Source organism: Ctenocephalides felis, unplaced genomic scaffold, assembly GCF_003426905.1.
Source record: "Ctenocephalides felis isolate EL2017-DRISC unplaced genomic scaffold, ASM342690v1 CF-g0.4_SCAFFOLD_01170, whole genome shotgun sequence".
In the NCBI taxonomy this organism is placed as follows: Eukaryota; Metazoa; Arthropoda; class Insecta; order Siphonaptera; family Pulicidae; genus Ctenocephalides; species Ctenocephalides felis.
In genome coordinates, this window is record NW_020537324.1 from 31,968,772 (window position 1) to 31,989,980 (window position 21,209).

Sequence of the window (21,209 nt, forward strand, 5' to 3'; positions counted from 1 at the left end):
CATTCAACGGCAAAGACACTGCCGACAATTTGTAACTATTAATTCATGCACGTATTCAACAAAAACACCGGTCCCATAATATAATTATTTTATCCGAAAATTGAAACTTCAATATACTTGACAACATTTGTAGCATGTGAACCACCTGCAATTTCCTCTAGAATCGTAGAAACCAATAAACCTGCTTGCATAAGGCAACTCCCAGTTTCCAAATTAGATTACACACATATTAAACATATTGATTATATACCCTAAATATTATTTAAAATAAGTAATTCTATAACTTCAGCGAGTTGTTTGTCCGTCCGGCGGACCCACCATAGCCTGCAAAGTGAAATACCTGTCTCTATCCGCAGCTGTAACGCTGGTCACATGTTGAAATTGACAAGGTATAGATATTTGGCTTTTGGAAGCAGGCCTTCTAGGCAACTCTAGCTGCTGCAATTGCTTCCTACTGCCGCAGGTATTGGAATTCTTCTTGTTTTTCTTGTTCTTCTTGCGTCCTCCTGCGTTAAGACGAATGTTCTCTGGATCAGAGACAAGACGTTCAACGCGAGCCCATGTCTCTTTGGCGGCAGCAGCACTATCGAACGATAAGCCAACGAGGACGCGATGGTCTGAGCCCAAACACATTGTATGGAATGCCTAAAATAAAAATTTGATAAAAAATTGCTTTGCTGTAAAGATTTATAAAAGCTATTTCTTTTTAACTTCTCGAAGAAAAGGTTTATGTTTTCACGAAAATATCGTATTTTCTTTTTTTTTTCTTTCTACGATTGAAGGCATTCTTTTAAACGTTTCACACCAAATTTTATAAAAGTAGGTTTGTACGAGTATGACAACCGATTTTTGACTTTTCGTCAACGTTTTCTCAAAAACGGCTAACCGGATTTGAAAAATTTAAAAGCCATTTTATAAAACTCGATAAGTACTTGCATTGGTGAACTTTTCCAAGAAAAGCGGCCGAACCGTTTCTTTAGAACAAACAGGAAAGTGTAAATTTTTGATCTTTTTGCAAAAAATTCTGAACCGATATTTAAAATTTCAAAACTATTCGAAAGATATCATTTGAGAATCGGGCTGATTAGTTTTTGGCAAAGATCGGTAAGGTCAATAACTTCTTGATTAAATGTTGGCAATTTTTACAGCGTTTTTAATGAAACTTACAATGGCGGTCTAAACGGATATCTTAAAATATTATAGTCTTTCAAAAGGTAGTTGAATTAAAAAAAATTATACCGTGTAAAATTATAGGCCGCTTTTTTAAAATACACAAGCCATTGTATGTGCACTATATTTAATTCAATTACGAATATTATAAGTTTGTTTGAAGCATATCAATCTGAAATCGCATATATCGATTTTTAGTAAAAGCGTAAACTTTATTTTCAAAATAAATGGATCAAAATGTTGTCTAAATAGCTGATCACAATTATTATTGATTAAGTCGATTATTTACACATATCGGAAACTATGTATATGCAAGTTGCCTTAATTAATCCACTTCCACTTACATCTAGGTTGAAAGTGGTTTTATTGATAGTACATAATTATATTATAGTATTTCTTTTAGAGCTAGTAAAGATCTTTACTCGAAAAACTCGAGTTTTTTACGTTGAAGTTATTGCTAGAATTGCCAATATTGCTGGTTTCTCAAATTTTTAAAAAGTTTGATGTAAATTTGAGTCAAATGTTCAAAGAATAAAAATCTGCTAAATACATAATTGCGACACCTAGAAATCATAAGAATTTTTTTTTTGAGTGACATTACAGATAAGAAATAAAACTAGGTGTAAGTGGCAATTTCCTTAAAACAAGATGCTTTAACTTAAAATTAAAAATCGCGTCCTATTCTTGCAAACTTTAATGAATTTTTAAAATTAAAACATTTTTCGTTCATACACTTTGTAGGATATTTTAGGACATTAGTTATGCTCTGAACTTAATATCATACAAAGTTTCACCAAAAACGTCAAAAAATATCAACAATTACTTACGAAAAAAAGCTCCAACAGATCTTTACCAATCTCTCAAATGGCCAAATTTTCCGATCGATTCAGGATCGGTTTTGATTCACCAACACAGACACACTTATACACGCATCAATAATTTTTCAATTTCGGCGTCAAACGATTCAGAATGACTTAAAAACTCGAAAAAAAAACAAAATTGACAAATCGGATTTTCTCGTGAAAAATGTAAACTCCATCGTTGGAACCTCAACGTGACCCTTTTCAGAAAAGGGGAGAGACTAAAAGGTTAAATAAAACACCCTTCACAAAATTAAAACAAAAATAGATATAATAACAACAAAAAACATTATTGTTGAACTAAAAATTTAAACTTACAACTAACCATGTAAACAAATTTATTAATTTATTAATTTATGAACAAACTACGACTCTGCCAAACACAGTGATAAACAGGGCTATTTTAATAATATAAAGTTGTTGCAAGTGCGGAATTCAACCTTGTGAACTTGCGAATTTACTTTTATTAGTATCTACATTTATTACCTGGCCAGCATCTCTATAATCAGAAAGATGATCGACAGTATCTCGCCACAAGGTAAAGCATGTTCCTCGCTCTGCCAGGATCAGCTGAACTCGAGGTTCCGACCTGGATCTGCATATTCCAGCGTCATGCAGTAGAACAGGGACACCAGTAAAACGCAGCGACCATTCGCCGCAGCCACCTGATGCGGTTTGAGTCGTTGAGTAAAGATTGGCAAGAGACGATGATACGTATACCTAAAGGAAACAGTAAATTAATCAACTGTTTTTATAATGGTGCGATTTGGAATTGAAACTAGTGTTGCATGGCATCGTGTCTTAAGGTAAAATGTTGGAACTTCCATACATTGTTAAAAAATTTTGAATATTTTTCCAAGCGATCGCGCTGCTTATCTGTTTTAAAAACCAAATTGCGAAGCGCGTATGCGCCGCACAGTCTGGTATGGAACCACTAGAAATGAAAACAACATTTTTACATGTTATTAAAATCATTTTAAAGTATCTGATTTGGCGGTAACCATATTTTTTCAAGTCAAGTCAAAACCGGGACGGGGGCGTCGGTGGTATTGGCATTAATAACAATAACAAATGCTATTTAAACCTATACTAAAAACTCAGGTTATTTGCATGAATATTTTTTTAAGAGGGTTGTTCGTTTTTTTTTACAAAAAATGCAAGGTATTTGTTTTTGTTTTTCTCGAAATGTATTTATCATAGAGACATGCGGTTTTTTTAAACAAAATTACAAAATCATAGAATATTACGAAATTCTCTTTTTTCTTTTTTTTGCTATAATTTTTTAACCAGGGGGCGACAAAGTCGGCCTTGCAAAATGGATCTCTTTTGCGGTGCCACAGATAAATCCGTTGCGCATCGCCTGAAACAAAAAAAAAGAAACTACGTTGAAGAAGAAGTTTGAATTCAGTCCCCCTACCAAAATGAAAGAAAAAAAGCAAGGAGGAAAAAAATGGCAGCTATTTAAAAAAAATAGTGTCAAAAAAACCTTTTTTTGGGGCTAGAAGCTTCGCAAAATTTTTTTGCGTAATGTTATCAAGTTGTTTGAGGTAGGGGGACGACTAAGTATTGCAGTGGTGAACAAATTAAAAAAAAAATGCAAGTCGATCCGACTTGTAGTTTTTTTTAATTTGTGGCACCTAATTGAAAATAATCAATTTGAGAAAAACGTATTTGAAGTTTTTAATATAATATACTAAATACACCATTTAATTTAATGTACTAAATACACCATGGTGTTCAAAGATGCTGATACATTAAAAAGGTCATGTGCATGGGTATTATAATGAAGAAGAGAGCAGCTGGCATACAATAGCTCGCGGAGCGATGTAAAAACGGTTTCAGAGGATCATACATATAGAGATATATATATCTATAACTTCGTCAAAAAAATAGATATTGTAATGATTTTTTTTTCTAAGGTTTTTAGCTTTCATAATATCAAAAAATCTCAAAATCAAAAAAAAAAAAATAATAAAAAACCAAACAACCCCCTTAATCAGAAATGCGGACTTTTAGTAAGACCTTTATTATTCAATTATATGTAATACTTTTTATCTATGTTTTTCTCGCTTTTGAGATTTGTATAAAATTCTATTTAACTTTCTTTTAATTAATTTGAAAAAATTGGCACTTCTAGTAATTCATATTTATGTTATTCAATTAAGTAATATGTTTATATATAAAACTTAATTATTCTGTAAAATAATCTTTTTTAACTATATATTCATATATTTTATATATATTTATATGTATATATATATATATATATATATATATATATAATAAAATAATTATATTATTAATAATTATTCCGGTTATTTACTTATATATAAACTATTTAATTACCAATAAATTGTTGTTGGTTAACTTAATGATTTATATATATTTATATATTCGTTTAGTTTTAAAATTTTCGTTAATTTACCTATTAATTTTCGAAAAAGCGGGACAATCAGGGAAAAGGATCTAAATACGGGCCAAATATTGCTTTAGAAAAACTTGGGATACAGGATGAAAATCTGGGATTGTCCCGGCCAAACCTGGACGTATGGTCACCATAATACTACAGCATCTATACACATACACACACATACATCAATTTTTTCGAAATTTTTTAAAACTGGTTTAGCATCTGAAAAATATTTTATTGCTGTTAAATGGGCGAGGTTAAATATATAATATTTGTGAAGCAGGCGCGAACAATTGATGAAATATCTACTTTTATTGCTTATACTCGTATAACATCATTAGATCAATTCTGTATATCTTTCAGATCATATTCGAAATTTTATGATATTTTACTTTCGATATAAATCTCGAATTTATAACGTTGACAAGACAACCAATATCAATTATTTACGGTAGTCGTAAGTCCTTAACCAACAGCTTATAGAACATATAAGAGTTCTGATTGCTGTTCAAACAATAAAAAAAATATATTTACGTATGACCTTTGTTAGGCCTTTCAAGATGAAATAACATCTTCATACACAAAATAGGCCTCTGTGACTTGAAAGTCTGTTTCTTGAGAGAAAAATTTTTGTTTATTTTTCATTTTTTTCCTTTTCATTAGTTTCAGTTCCTCTATTTGTTTTAAGTTATCGTTTTGTATTTAAAGATTATTTAAAATATTACATACTTTTCCAACAAATATTCTCAATTTAATTTACTAACAGAATATTTAAGGAACACAAAATAGTTAAGATAATTTTTTTCATGACTTATACTAAAGACTTCTGAATGGGACGTATTCGAAATAGGCTCACATAATTATTGGAGATATGGAATGATATCGGATTGTAAAGAAAATTTTACATTGCTCAATTTTATTCATCTAATATATTTGAAAAAACAACTTTTCAACAGTTTGTTGATATTAATTCATAATTTTTAACGTTACCATAAAATAATTGACTTATAAATAATAAATATATCTATTATCTTTTGATCTGGATGACAAAAATCTGTCTTGTATACATGAGGATACTTACCTCAGTCCCAAGTCCGCTAAAGAAGGACTCGATCTGTTGCATTTCGTATTCCTGCAATTCCCCGCAGTCCTGCTGCTGCAAAGCGTCCACGCATTGCCGCTGTAAGACGGCAGCTTCGTCGGCAACCGCTGTCCAGAAAGGTTCCTCCGGGCAGACCGGCGAGTGACCGTCACGATGGGCGTGCGGGCCATCTGAGTTGCTGCCGCGGTCGCTGCTCGCATCGCTACCGTCGGATGGAGGTGCGCTGCTGTCGCCGGTGGAGGAAAGACGTTTTCGAGATGGGGGAGACATCTGGAATGAAGAAATAAAATGTAAGATATTTATTATTTATATACACATTTATTTTTTTATAATATTGCTTTAAGATAAAGATCAAAAAAATACTAATTTAATAATAACCGTTCTTTTCTTGATATAGAGCAGGGATACAAAGGTAATAAATTGACTAAAAATTTGACTAAAAATCATACTGTCTAAACCAAATGAACTTCATCACAACACATAGCACATATTAGGGAATGCAAAACCGGTATACCGGTATTTTACCGGTATTTACCCCAAAAATACCGGTATTTTCGGTATTTTTACATAAGCGCTATTTGATACATAATACACTAAAGTTTAAATTTCTCGGAACAAATTTATCTTTAAATATCATAATCGCATAAACAGCTATATCTTCAAGTGATTTTATAAAATAAACAAATGTTAAATATTATCCCAACTCGTCATTAAACTAAATATTTATTGCTTTACTAAGTGTTACAATAAATAGAATTGGACCGATAGATAATGATGTTTGTTTCATCTTATGTAAAAATGTAACGGTTTTTTAAGTGACATTTGCGCTAAAATTTGCGTGATCCTTATTTTTTTCTAACTTTATACATAATAATTGTGATAATTACTAAATATTTTTGCTTCTTATTACAATTATAAAATATTATTTTTCAAAAACGTTTCGAAGTTTGAAAATACTATAGAAGCATCACATTGTTTTAAATAACAATTCTCAACAATTATAGTAACTTATTATTTATCTCAACAAAGTATCCAATCTTAAATATTGTTTAGTTGAATATAGTTGTAGTTGTATATACATTTTTTTTATATTTGTCTAATAACTTTCAATTTTGTTTACGTTTGTTCAAGATAATAAAAATACCGGTAATTTACCGGTATTCCGGTTTTAAAATAAAAAATATTGAAATTTTCCATCGGTATTGCATTCCCTAGCACGTATCAAACAAGCAACAACCGAACTATGTTCATGTTAATTTCATGTTATAGAAATTCAGTTGGTCCTTTTTATGACACCCACATTTAAGCTTTTGTAGAGATTATATAGAAAATATGTTGAATCAAATTTAAAAATAACAGTGCGTCTTATAGAACAATGAAATGACATAGACTTATAAATTGCATTAAGTCTCGTCAAGTGCTCATGACCAATAAACACTAACAACGCAAGAAAATTTCTTTTGTTATTGATTTTCAAATATTGTCTTTTATGTCCTGATTTCTCGTCGTAAAAATTAAGTGATGGTTCACTATGCAACTATACTTTTAAAAATAGTTGTTAAAATTCCTAACTTTACTTGTTTCTGAGATTTTGCGTTGGACCTTTCTACCCGCGGAGCTTTAAGCCCCGCTCTACTCTATTGTAGTAATCGCAACATAAATAGGTATGTGGTAAGAGACTTTACCAGAGAACAAATTTCTGAGCGGAATTTAATCCAAACGATTCAGAATAATTAATAAAACAATTTACTCATTATGACCAATTACAAAAATTTAAAAAAATAGTGCGCGTATGGATCACACGCGATTGAAGTAAAACTTATTTGCTACTGTACAAATTAGCAAATTTAAGTTAAATAAAAATTTTGAATAATGTTTATTAGTAATATGGTAACACTCGTGATGCACTCATTTATTAGTGTCAACCATTATACACATTTATATAATGATAAATTATAAATTATATATTTATAATAGCATTAAAAATATATAATATTTAAAAATAATAATGTAATTAAAGTAATACTTCAAATATGACATGATCGGTTTGTCATTGTAATTAGCATTTAGAAATGAACCTTCATTAGAGAAATGAAGTAAATGCTAATTAATAAATTCTATAATATTCGTTCACATAGTAGATATTATGTTCAACAACGACCAAACAAATATTGTTTTCGTAACTTTACTCATCATGTAATTGTATTTGAAGAACTTCATGTAATTAAAATTAACATACATTCATCGTATAATATCATTCTTTGAACAGCTGTAATATTTGTCTTGCCTAAAAATATTTTCCATTTTAATAACTTCAAACATTTATAGAAACTACGAATAATATAGAAATAATTTCTAATCAATAAACTTATGTTTAGTACACGGCCAAATGTCTAATTTGTTTTAATATTTTCAAGGAACAGGGTAAATTATTCAGGCATTTTTCATTAAATCAAGATTTGTACTACGATGTAACTTTAAAATGCTTATCTATGTCGATTTCTTTGTTGATGCCTAAGAAATGTCGTTACAACGGCAAATCTCTATTCACATACACGACGACTAATCACAATCGACCCATATAGAAATGATTTCATAGAGAGCGATTGACGAACAGTTCGGGCGTAAAGTAACTTTCGTTGCATTTCCACAGATTTACTCCTTAGTCACGCCTAAAGAAGTTTTACTTCAAATATATTAAAAAAATATTTTTCAAATATGTTAGGCTTTTTTGGACATAAACTATGTTGTGACCCAACTGCTTATAAGTATAATATACACTACGATCATCTCATCTCATCTCATCCGATCATCATTTTTCAACATTGTAAGTCATCCTAAGAAATGTCGTTACAAAGTATAAACTCATATCGAGTAACAAAAGAATTATATTCAAAAATAGGCTCGATGGGCTCGATGAACTCCTTCTAATGCGTACGTGGAATAATGCATTCTTAGAAATTTCGATCATAGGATCACGTATTTGCACGCACATATATAAATTAATTTTAGTTGATTAAACTGTATCATATCCTAAAATTCATTTACAGCCTAACTGTAACTAAACTATTCATTACAGCCTAACTGTAACTAAAAATTGGAAATTGTGTAACTTTCGAATCTATGACAATGTTTCGAAAATTATAAAAGTATGTACTATGAAATAAATGAATATAAAAAGTCTTGATGACAAATGACATACAAATGATATACAAAGTCTTGATGACAAATGACAAGCATTAAGGGTCAACATAAGTAAGGTACAAAAAAAGTCAGTCATTCATTAATATGCTAAATCTCAAACATATTAAGAACTTGAAGGGTTTTGATATCGAATATAAAAATTAGATAAACAAATCCACATCTAGTTAAATTGTTTATGGTAAAAAAAAATTTATAATCCTAAGATCGATCTAGATGCAAATCAAATTAATTTCCAAGAAAGATTTTTGATTCGCAGAAAAATAGCATCTGATATAGTTTATAGATATAATAATCATATTATAAATCTCTAGATTTATATTATGATTATTTTACATTTCTATAAAAAATCTTTTAATGGGAGTTACTTAATCAATAATGCTGCAAAACTAATACAAATTATTCATAGAAAACAATAACTATTCCCAACTAAAAAAATATTTACTACGTTCAAAATCTGAACACGCTTGCGTAAATGACCTTCAGGTAGATTTTTATGTTTACATCTCTCTAGTTCACATCTCGGCATTTAAAAATACAAGCATTGCTGCAATATTTTTTTATAATGCGCGTTTCCTCGTAGTTTTTTTTTCTTAATTAACGACGTAATAATCTTATTAAAAGATGTTACGCAAGCATATGAGATTAGTTCAGCACGGAAGCCACTTAATAACTCATTTTAATCTGTGGATAATGTGGTCATAAAAGTCTACTATTTATTTATTTGCACCTTGACCAAACCTTTCTAGTCAAGACCAATGCCAAAATGTACACATTTAGCGTAATAGTTGAATAAATTGGTTTATTTTAGTAAAGTTTTGTTAATTGTTTATTAATTAAGACATACAAAACAGCGTTTTTGTCACGATTACAGAATTTTACTGTGTTAGCCAAATTTATTTTTAACATTTTATTTTTTAACATTTAACATTTGTGGATATTATAAGATAATTGACTTCCATTTTAACATTAAAACTATTTATATATTTATATCTTGAACAAACCATTCTAGTTAAGAACAATGATAAATTGCTTTTGAATTGTAAAGGTTAGAGTTCATTAAATTAGTGTATTATAATTCCATTATGTGTTTTATGAATTATGACATAGGAAACAGCGGTTTAATCAACTACGTGTTAAATAAGAAGAAAGATTAAATTAAATTATAAGAAAGATTAAATTACTCAATATCCCGCACAAGGTTCATGAGATTAAACATATTTTGTCAGAGTTCTTTGAAATCATAGAACTCTTGACCTATGTGCAAATAAAATTTAATTATTATATAGCTTTAAATAATTATTTAATAAACTTTACATATTATTTTATGAAAAGGCAGCCCAATAGTTGTCCTTTAATTATTGTGATGATATTTTAACTTTGTGCAGTATTACCCGAAAAAGGCTATTGTTACTTAAAAATTTATTTAACCTGTATTTTCAAGTGAAACTTGTATTCAATAGAGCTCGATATCAAGTTGCACTCAACGTGGGATTTAAACTCGAAACCTTGTGGTAGCAAGGACGAAAATTTACTATTGCGCCACGAACTCCATATATTTTATAAATGTACTGAAAATTTCATTTTTTACTTGTGCTTGTCTTTGGTAAATCGTAAAAGTAATTTATTGACAAATTGCTAAATTCCCTTCTTCAAAATTTTCTTCTGTTTTTAAAGTCTGTAGCTTCAACTATTAATGTCAAACCCCCATTAGTATTTTTCAAAGATTTGGGTTTTAAAGTCTATGAATAAGTTTGATTCAATTGTTGGTTACAAAACTATATATCTTCAAGAAGCTTTTTGAAATTTAATAAACGGTACTAAAAAGTACATGACTAGTATTTTAATACTTACAATTTAGAGGCACATTCTTCGATAAAATAGAATTTCTTCATATAAATTGCTAATAAAAACTGTCAAAACGCTATGTATTTGCGATTTTTGGATATAAAACCTATCATTGAAAAATGCTATCACAACTGCATCTTTCTGATGTGTCATGATAACACATAGAAGAAGTTAGATTTTATGTGTAAAACTCCAGATCGCACGGCAAATACATAGCATTTTGACAATTTTTAGTACCAATTTATATGAAGAAAGGACCGTAATATATCGTTGCCATAACAACGCTATGTTACGGTGTATTTCATCGGAAAATTGGCGCCTTAAGATTTTTATCAACGAATTTAGAACATTATGGAAATTACTACCAATGTGATGTGATCCGTTGTTCTACACTTAAAATTTATAATTAAATCATTACGATCTGAAATTGTATTAATTTATAATATATGAATAAAACTTTAAATTAAATATAATAACAAATTGTGGGATCAAATCAAATCGGAACAAATGAGAATGACATGTCATGATCTTTAGTTTTGAAAACAAATATTTTTATAATACATTTTTTATATAGTTGGAAATTATCAATACCATAAATTATCTCATATCCACAAAATAATGGACTTTTTTCTACTTTCATGTTGACATAATTTTTGCAAAATTCAAGATGCAAAAGTTATTATCATTTAATATTACATTTAGCAGTGATGACTATGAGCTTCAGACACTAAAATTATCTTTAAATATCATCTGTTGAAAATTATCATTTATTATTTGGTGACAGGTCACGAACGTGGAAAGTAAAATGATCTTATACAATTACAATATGATTGATAGTTATTTATATAACATTCAAATGAAGCTGTAACACCAATATTGTAACTGTAATTCAATACATTTAATTCTATCAAAAGTAATGTATTTGGCAATAAAAGCTTATTGATTTTTAGAATGTTTTATTTGCGATATGTGAGAAAAAGCTAACAAATACAACATTTGCATATTATAAGTTAGCGTTATCAGACAATTTTAGTATCCTGCGCTTTATCGGTTTAATACAATGTTTCACAGTTCGAGGAATTGCTGTAGAAATTTTTCCACGGGTTTTTTTAAATTAAAAGATAACTTTTAAATTTTATATTTATTTTATATTTGAAATCGGAGCTAATTTCAATATTGTACAAGTTGATTTGATGTAATTCCTTACAATCTAGCATTATTGCAGTCCAGTGGTAGTCTATTCTATTTAAAATGGGATTTCTATCTGATATTACTAAAAGAAATGTGATATATTTTGTAGCAATACCCAGAAATGCATTTTTTATTTAAGATCATATTTTGGATCTATATTTTCAAGTTAAAACTGATATCACTACTGCAAGCAAACTAAAACGATTATTAAAGGATTTAGGAGCAACTGATGGTTGGATACAAACTTTCAGGCTACGATTTTTTGACATTATTGAAACATAATGTTTGTTTAAAGCAAAAATGATCATCATCAGCAAAAACTATAGCATCGCAATGAGTAAAATTAATTCATTTTTTTTGTATTTTAATTACAATCTGTCACACTTAAGACATTCAGTAATTGTTTTGACTAATTCATTATATGGATCTTTAATGGGTGGCAACCTAGTAGTTGTCCAGTCCAGATATGACTAATTATCTATACTCGAAGTATTTGCTGACATTTTTATTATATATATGCAACTATACCCATAAGAGGCGATTTTCACTTGAAGCTATACTTGAGATCTATAACCTCAAGTGGAAATTTGACATCAAAGTTGCCCGATGTCATGCTATGGCGGTAGCGTGAATCCAACCGGCAAACCCGGGACCCATTTTTAATTCAATAACTTGATTTATATCTAAACTTAAATTCATTCAAAAATATTTATTCAACTTTTTTAAAATTTTATGCAAGCTACCAATTACAATTTTATTTAAACATTTAATGCAACACAATAATGTAAAATGAGCCTGTAGTATGTCATGTAAACCCAGCATAGATTGGAAAATAAAACTGATTCTATAACAAAAGTGCTGCATAATTTATCAACAAAACTTATATTTCATCTTGACAGGTCTTAATGACTTCGAAATATAAAACTCGCGGCATAACAATACGTTTTGCTCGAGCATCATATAAATATATCCTTGACATATGGAACAATATATAGGTATGATATTGTAATTTATTCAAATCTCCAAGCTATCAAGGATCGCGACTGCGAAATGCCTTGACCAAACCTAAAACTACATATGATGGACATTCGAGATAGTGGATGGATTTTTCTTCAAGATAACAAAACATAGATTTAGAATCTTGCAAGCAACAGCGACACGAAGATTAAAAGAATATCATTTAAAGATTCTCTACAATTATTTGCGAAATATCATATCGACAAAAGTTCAATTAATCAATACCAAAAATTAACAATAATACAAGACGAAGATAAATAGATAATTCAATTCAATTCAATAGTCTATATAAAACTTAAGAAGCCTTTTCCATGAGCAAGTGCAGAAATTGCTGCAAACTGAAATAATTTTTTTTTTATTAACTCTTTTATTTACAACTGTCCAGTATAGGACATTCAGTAAATTTAATGGATTTACAATAGTCCGCCGAAAAGGTACATTGTATACTACTTTGACTTGTTGGAAAAAACAACTCAGTAGTTGTTTTTTCGATATAAAATTTACAATATTTACTTATTAAATAATTTCTTATAATTAATGATTAAGTTATTTCCATTTTTTTCTCAGGAGAGTTGATTGCTTAAATCCACTGAAATAAAATGATGCGCGTAGAAATAGAACAAAATTTTATTGAAAAGTAAAGTTTCAAAAGTTTGTATAAATAAAAGCAATTCATAATCTCTTATACCAGCCTGTCTGAGATATGGATGTATATGAAATGTATATATTGCTAAATAAATAAAAAAAAATTCTAGTAAAAAAAAGTAAAATGAGTTTGAAAGATAATATAAAAATGTCAATGTCATGGCAATCCACAATTTTCTTTTACAATGCTATAAAAAAAAATATCGTAAAAGAGCAGCGTAACGTGCAGTGTTTTGACTGATTTCAAATATATTATAATCCAGTCGGAAAATATGTAAACTTTAAGATAAAATTAAATATTCCATTCAACACTGAAATAACTCAAAAGGGTAAAGTATAATTGAAAGGAGGTTAATAATAATTATTAAAAGATCATGATTGCTTTAAAATGCTTATATAGCTCTAGTTAATGTAATTATATGTAAATATGTTTTATGTATTAAATATGTTATAAACTAGTGGGGTGTATGGCATCGTGCCTTAAGGCAAATTGCTGGAACTTCCCGTACCGTAACGAAATGATCGAGGAATATTAAATGTTTTAAAATAGATTAAGATAAATATTGTAACATTGACTATTTATATTTATAAGAATTATATAAACTGAATTGGAAAGTTGAAATTATTTGTTTAAAATATATTAGAACAGAATTAAAATAAAAATCTGAATTATTTTCGATATACAAAAAAAAATTTTTGAAAAAAAAATTGAAGCAAAAAATTGTTTTTTCCAAAATCAATTATTTTGTTAAAACAAGCAGAAAGTTTTTGGAATCATTCAAATCGGACGCTTAGTTCTCTCAAAAACTGCTATTTTTGCACATTTAGCTCTGTATCTCCGAAACCGCTGGACCTGCCTTTGCCAAAAACTAATCAACCCTTTTCCCCGTCATTACGAATTGAATATTTTGGGATCATTCAAATCGGACGCTCCGATCTCTCAAAAACTCGATTTCTATTTTCTGCACTCTTTGCTCTGTATCTCCTAATCGGCTGGACCTGCCTTGGCCAAAAACTAATCAGCACATCTCCCTATCAATAGGAATCGAATGTTTTTGAAACCATTCAAATCGGTTGATCCGTGCGCGCGAAAGCGTGGACGAAAAATTGTATTCATACATACATACACACTCACACACACACACATCCTTTTTTCTGAGGTATGCCAAAATGTTCAGAAACCTTCAAAACGTCGAGAAACGTAAAAATTTTCAATTTAGATTTTCGGCCCATTACAATAACTTACCCTACGGGAAGTTAAAAAATATAAAATATTTGAAAAATATAGACAAATATTTGATAAAATTCCTTGAAAATAATATTAAACTATTGAACACATTGAAACATTTTCGAGAACATTGGAGAGTTATAAATATAATTCATGCAAAATTCTTGAATTTTCCAACAAGTTTGAAAAACAAAATGGATTGAAAAAATACTGAAATAGAATGTCAATTTTTTGACGATTTTTTGCATGATCTTTTTTATATTATTTTAATAGACTTTTTTGCCAAAAGGACATGTGGTTGAAAATGCCAGTGTAAAAAAAATAGTCAAAAGTAATCTCTGGTGGTACAACCTTTTAAAAAAAAATTACATTGACTCAATTAATTAAAAAAAAACTATATTGACTCAATATAAAATCAGCAAAAAAAAATTTAATTGATATGCTTGACTTTTTGAGGTTCTGAAACATATTTGTCAAGAAATTATATTGACAATTTCGCTGACTCGAAATTTACTTCCGCGCTATTGTTTCTTCGGAAAAGTTTCCTAGAATGACTAATAGACCAAAATTGCAAGTGGCCCTATTTATAGTGGTAACGTTAGATCAACAGTTTTTCTGCTAATCCGATCAATTCTTTTTTTTCAAATGTTGAAACTTGACCAATTAGTTGATATATTGAAAATGAATTGTAAGATAAATATCTATGCAAAATTAAGCAGTCTTCAGAAGGGATTTTCAATAAATTCAATACATATTTTACATAGCCCACAAAATAGTTTCAAGAGGACTTAAAAACTACAATTATTATACATATAATACAGATAAAATACAGCATATCATAATAGATAATGCACTTAATAATACTGATCCAATTGAGTTTCTATTGAATACGGTATACTTAAAAAAAACTAAATTTAGAATGAATATAAGAAATTATATATTGCACGTAAAAATTTATTAAAACTGTATTTAATCAAGTAAGCAAATACTGGTATAGTGGTATATATCAAATATCTTCTCATCTAACTGACCACCTCGCAATGTCTCATCTTGCGCGATAAAATAAATATCCATATACGTTAGGATAAATTAATAAATTATTAGGTCAATATCTAAAGGAAATATTAAATCTTTATAGTTAAACGTTTAAAAATTACTTATTTACATTAAATTATCGTGTTACAAAAGGATTCAGGCCACCAACTTAGTAGGTCAATTACTGGAGACGTTTACACGCCCTCGACGGTTTAATATTTCACACCCAGTGCAAATTATTATCTGTGTCACGCGGCTGTTCATTTTTTGCTTAGTTGCAATAAAGTAGTCATAACTTACGATATTTATCTTGTAAGTAGATATTTCATAAAATAAATTAACACTTTATTATACTGCTTAATGAATAAAATAAGTTTATTTCAAAAACTCCTCGTAATAGGTGAATTATATGTATATCATTACCTATGATTATAATCATATTATAATTACTTCAGCTTTATGATTATTTATACTTGTATACATTTATTATATTTTTAAATTCATTTTTATTGATAATAATAGCAATTTCTTAAAATATTTTGTGTAACAAATACTAGGGCGGCATGCTGGCTCGTACAGCAGCGTCGCTCATGGGAAAAATATTTTCGTAGCTTAACATGGGGTTTAACATGCAAACAGTTGCATAAAATATTTTATATATAAATCATAAACGAAAAAGTGATCCAAAGTTGTCAAAAATAATTTCGTATACGAATTTATAAAAATGGAAGTCAGACAATAGAAACGATGGTTGTTTTAATCAATTGATGTATTAATAATTTCCAAAAATGCTCGAAATTTGATAGCAATTTGTTAGTAAAAAAAAGTTCGATGGTTTTCTCTCAAATATTAATCCAATAGGTTTGATAAGTTATATTTACAAATTAAGAGATTGTTGACAAAATTTGCGCTTTTCCCAAAATAATTTTTCTTCATTTACAGTTACGAAGAAAGTACTGCAATGATATAATTTACTGAATAAATAATTAATTTTTCTATAAAAATGTGAACATCTAATGCAAAACCAAAGTTGATAAAAACAGTTTAGACAATAAATAACTTTTTCTAAATCAATTAAGAATTAAATTAAAGAAAGAAGTATTATATCCCCGGTGATGGTCATTTCGATATAGATATTTATTACATTTTTTTTAATAAAAATAAAAAATACATAAAATAGTTAATGTTAATCCAGTGTTTATATAACGGTCCAGACTTGCCAGAAATGTAATATAACCCCAGAAAAATTAAAATATAGAACTAAAAATATAAACTTTGTTGCAGGAATTTGCATTACATCTACTCGAGAAAATTTACTGCTGAAATTTAAACGAACTTTATGGTAGATGTGTGTTGGATGTGTGCGACGTTGATCTCTCCTACAGGAATAATATTTTATTATGACCAAGAATGTTTTGTAAGTTAAGCACCTAGAACTCATTTTCCATTTTTGCATATTAAAATGAATTTAAATATAAACTTCCGTCCGTACAATTCATCTCAACTCAAACGGCACCATTTTAGTTAGCTTTCCAAGATAACAAAATAACTTAACAAATAAACAGCTTAATTTTTGCATTGTTGGAAAAAATCAAATTGGAGTGAACCTGAAGAAGTGATTAAATATAAATATAAACTCCGTGGATAAATAATATACTCGATAAATCTTTAATGAAATCAATTAAATAATATATCCGTAGGAAAATAAGACTACAGTTATTGAGCAAGCACATCCTTAGTACTTTCCTTTCTCTTGAAATTATGCAAGCACATCCTTAGTGTGATATATCACACAGAATCGCGAAAGCAGTAATTAATGCTAAAGGCAGTTTTTTAGCATATAAACTAATTTGCAATAAGCGACAATATATTGAATACAGATTCACATATGTACCAGTATTACATACAGGATATGAGAAAGTTATGTTATTTCCGTCCTCTATAAAAAGCAAAACCGATTTAGTAAATGTCAGAGATATAATTATACAATCCTATAATTTTTGGAATTAAGTTTTATTTGTATAATTTTAACCCTTTCGACTCGGGAGTCGGACTGCCAGTCGGTACGCTGCGCTCGGAATATTATAGTGCTATACTTATCTCTCAACTCGGAATTTTTTTTTGTATGGGATTTTTTCAAAATGTGGTTATATTGCTTTTAAATATAGTTATTATGATAATAAAATAAAAAATTTTAAAAATTAAAAAAAATGCACTCAAAACCATGCTATATTGTTTAAAAAATCATTTCTTCACAGATCTTTATTAGAATTATGGGGATCATGAGGTAATAAATTAATTTTGTTATATATTTCTTTATAAAATTAATAAATCAATCAATAAATGAATGTAATTGTAAATTAATTTTAAAAAAAATAAAAAAAAAAAACGTAAGTTTAGTTTGCGACGAGTCGTCGCCGACACGATTTGCCGCATTAACTAAATAATTACTTTTGTCTCATTTTTCTAAAATTAAAACTAGTGGGGTGTGTGGCATCGTGCCCTAAGGCAAATTGCTGGAACTTCCCGTACCGTAACGAAATGTTCGAGGAATATTAAATGTTAACTAAAACTCGATTTCTATTTTCTGCACTTGCTGCTCTTTATCTCCGTAACTGCTGGACCTGCCTTTGCCAAAAGCTAATCAGCTATCAATAGGAATCGAATGTTTTGAACCATTCAAATCGGTTGATCCGTGCGCCCGAAAACGTGACTGGAAAATTGTATCCATACATACATACATACACACATCCATTTTTTTCAGGTATGCCAAAATGTTCAAAAACCTTCAAAACGTCGAGAAATGCAAAAATTTCGATTTCGATTTTTGGACGATTACTATAACTTACCCTACGGGAAGTTAATAACTCTATGATTGCAAAAAATTAATTACATACTATAAAAATATAGCAAAATGGGATAACTTTTAGTAATCGGAGTTGTCAATTTTTGTATATCTTTACGTTTTCTGACCATTTTGGCATACTTTAGAAAAAAGTGAATTGATGTGTGTATACATGTGTGTCTGTGCGTGTGTGTTTCGTATGTGTGTGCGGATACAAATTTTCGTCGAGGATTGAGAGTTTTCGTCTATGATAAAGCCACAACCCGAAGACGTTATAAACCTCCTGTAATATGACGTAAGCTAATTTTTGAATATTCAAATGTCCAAAACCAAAAATTGAAAAATGGACTGTGGCTAACTTTAAAGTCACCAAGTTTATTTCCACATATTAACATCTGTTTCGCTTGGAAACATATTTTTGGTCTATTTTGCAAGAGAAAAGCTCCAAAATACGTTCCCAATTGGTTGATACATCAAGATCTCAAAATTCCAACTATAGAAGAAGAAATTAGTCTTTACTGCTCCAGATACAAAGCTCGTCTAATCCAAACGAATTAGCGTGTGATCTGCTCAAGCCTTTACCACCAAAACGTCTCAAAAAAAGAATCTGCAATGATTTACTACAAAATATCACTTACCACCTAAGAAGGTGCTATCGCTGGATAGCGATCCTTCTCACGCAGTCAAATAATATATATCTGTAATAATATATAGCTGAATGTACTGTGTACACCTTGCTATGAACAATAAACAAACAAAAAATTTGCAGGACAAAGTGGATAGCGCACTACTGCTTAATTGTAAATTTTGCATTTAACAAGCAACGCAAGTATTTAAATTTGGAACCTTGTGGTTTCAATGCCAGAAACCAGACTTTTTTCAGGCAGATTAGGATTATGGATGCTCGGCAGTTCGGCACACTATCTTCTTCATTTCCGTATCAACAGAGCAGTCGTTCATATCATTCAAGAACATAAATTACTCTTCTAATATGCGCATTGTGCAACCAGCTAAGATTTCCATTAATTCATCACACATAATAAAGAATACACCATTGATGAACCTCATTACAAGCCGCAAACTCATAAATCGTTTAAAAACTTGTGTGCATCATTTATGTGTAAGTACTTACATTAATCTCGCTAAGTGCAACGTTAAACTACGCCGTCATTATTGACTCTCTTGTTTAAGTATAATTTACAAAGTGTTTGCAATAACATAATAATATGATATGATACATGTCCCATGTGCTCACGATGACGCACTTGCTCTCAACAAACTAGAACCCGACCGGCTCTGCAATTAGGATTAATCTTCATTTGTTGTAATTGCAGGCGCTCTTGCATATACTTATAGATAGAGGAAGAGCTAGTCAAGGAAATAAAAATAGCATTTAATTAACTTCATTCAGATTTTTTCATTTTCCGTTTTAATTGATTATTTTCTTGCCAAAACTACATGGTTGACATGACCTATTATATTTCAGCTTTCCAAAAAAAGTTGTAAAAATGCTGGGAAAGTGAGGAAATTCGATTCACTGATTTTGTTTACTCAACGTTCATGTCATTCTGAATCGTTTGAGACAAAAATTTAAAAAACATTTGACATGTTGTCGATGGTTTTTGCAACTAACGGCTAACTGATATCAAAAATTTAAATGCCATTTGTTGAAACTCGATAACGAGAGTTAATTATTTTTAGGCGACGATTAGTAGAAAAGTACAGAATATTTTGACAACATTTTCCCGTTTTTTTAACTCAAATTAAATTGACAATATTTGAGAGCGATGTCTAAGAAGAACTCCAATGAGATCTTCTTAGTTTAACAATTAAAAAGATAATGTTATATTGAAGCTAATATAAGACTAAATAAAGGCCATTGACGTTTCAATCTTCTTACGCCAAATGGTTGGGTAATGTCGCCTATTGATGGGTTTGAATGTGATTCCAGTTTTCGTTAGTATTTTTCCTTAAACTCTTTGAACGTTAATTGCACCGTTTTCATGTAGAGATCGCTGTGAATGGTTTCATTTGTAACGTACCACGGAGAATTAAGTATTGTACGTAAAATTTTTGACCGAGTTCTCTGCATTATAGCTATATTTGATTTGAAAGCACATCCCCAGAGCTCAATGCCGTAAGTCCAGATTGGTTTAATGATTGATTTATATAGCAGCAACTTATTTTCAACAGAAAGTTAGTTTAGACTTTTTACGCAGTAGCCAATCAAATTTTTTCATTTTGATCATTATTTGCTGCTTTTTTGTTTGTCTTTTCCAAATAAGTCTGCTGTCTAAATGGAGACCAAGATATTTCACTATGTTCTATTTCGGAATCTGGACGTTATTCAAATAAATTGGAGAACACGTATCCTCTCTCATTGTCAGGGTAAATGTGATATGAGCTGATTTGGTTCCCAAAAATTATGAATCAATTTCTCCTTTCGAAAACTTTTCGGAGATATCAGTTGGTATGGTAATAGTGCTGATCAGTTTTCTTGTAAAGACCATTTATACTTAATCAATTGCCAACCATTTATTTAGCGATTTTACGAGTGTAGAATAAAAAAAAAAGTTTTATCTTCGTTTCATATTTTCAAAGCTTAACTATTTAGGAATATGCCAACGAGAGGATTTTTTTAAATTTAAATTATTTTT

At 29.5% G+C, this 21,209-nt stretch overlaps 1 protein-coding gene across 4 annotated transcripts in view; it reads right to left on the reverse strand.

Annotated features, from left to right (window-relative positions):
* Nucleotides 1–76: 76 nt before the first annotated feature.
* LOC113366182 overlaps nucleotides 77–21,209 on the reverse strand; it is a 224,494-nt gene continuing 203,361 nt past the window's right edge. For all 4 annotated transcript variants that reach the window (XM_026607749.1, XM_026607747.1, XM_026607746.1 and 1 more), the window contains 3 exons: nucleotides 5,522–5,812; nucleotides 2,517–2,750; nucleotides 77–645 (listed from right to left, as the gene is read on the reverse strand). In XM_026607749.1, the coding sequence (XP_026463534.1) occupies nucleotides 286–645; nucleotides 2,517–2,750; nucleotides 5,522–5,812 (885 nt within the window). In that variant the 3' untranslated portion in view covers nucleotides 77–285. The remainder of the gene's footprint in view (nucleotides 646–2,516; nucleotides 2,751–5,521; nucleotides 5,813–21,209) is intronic.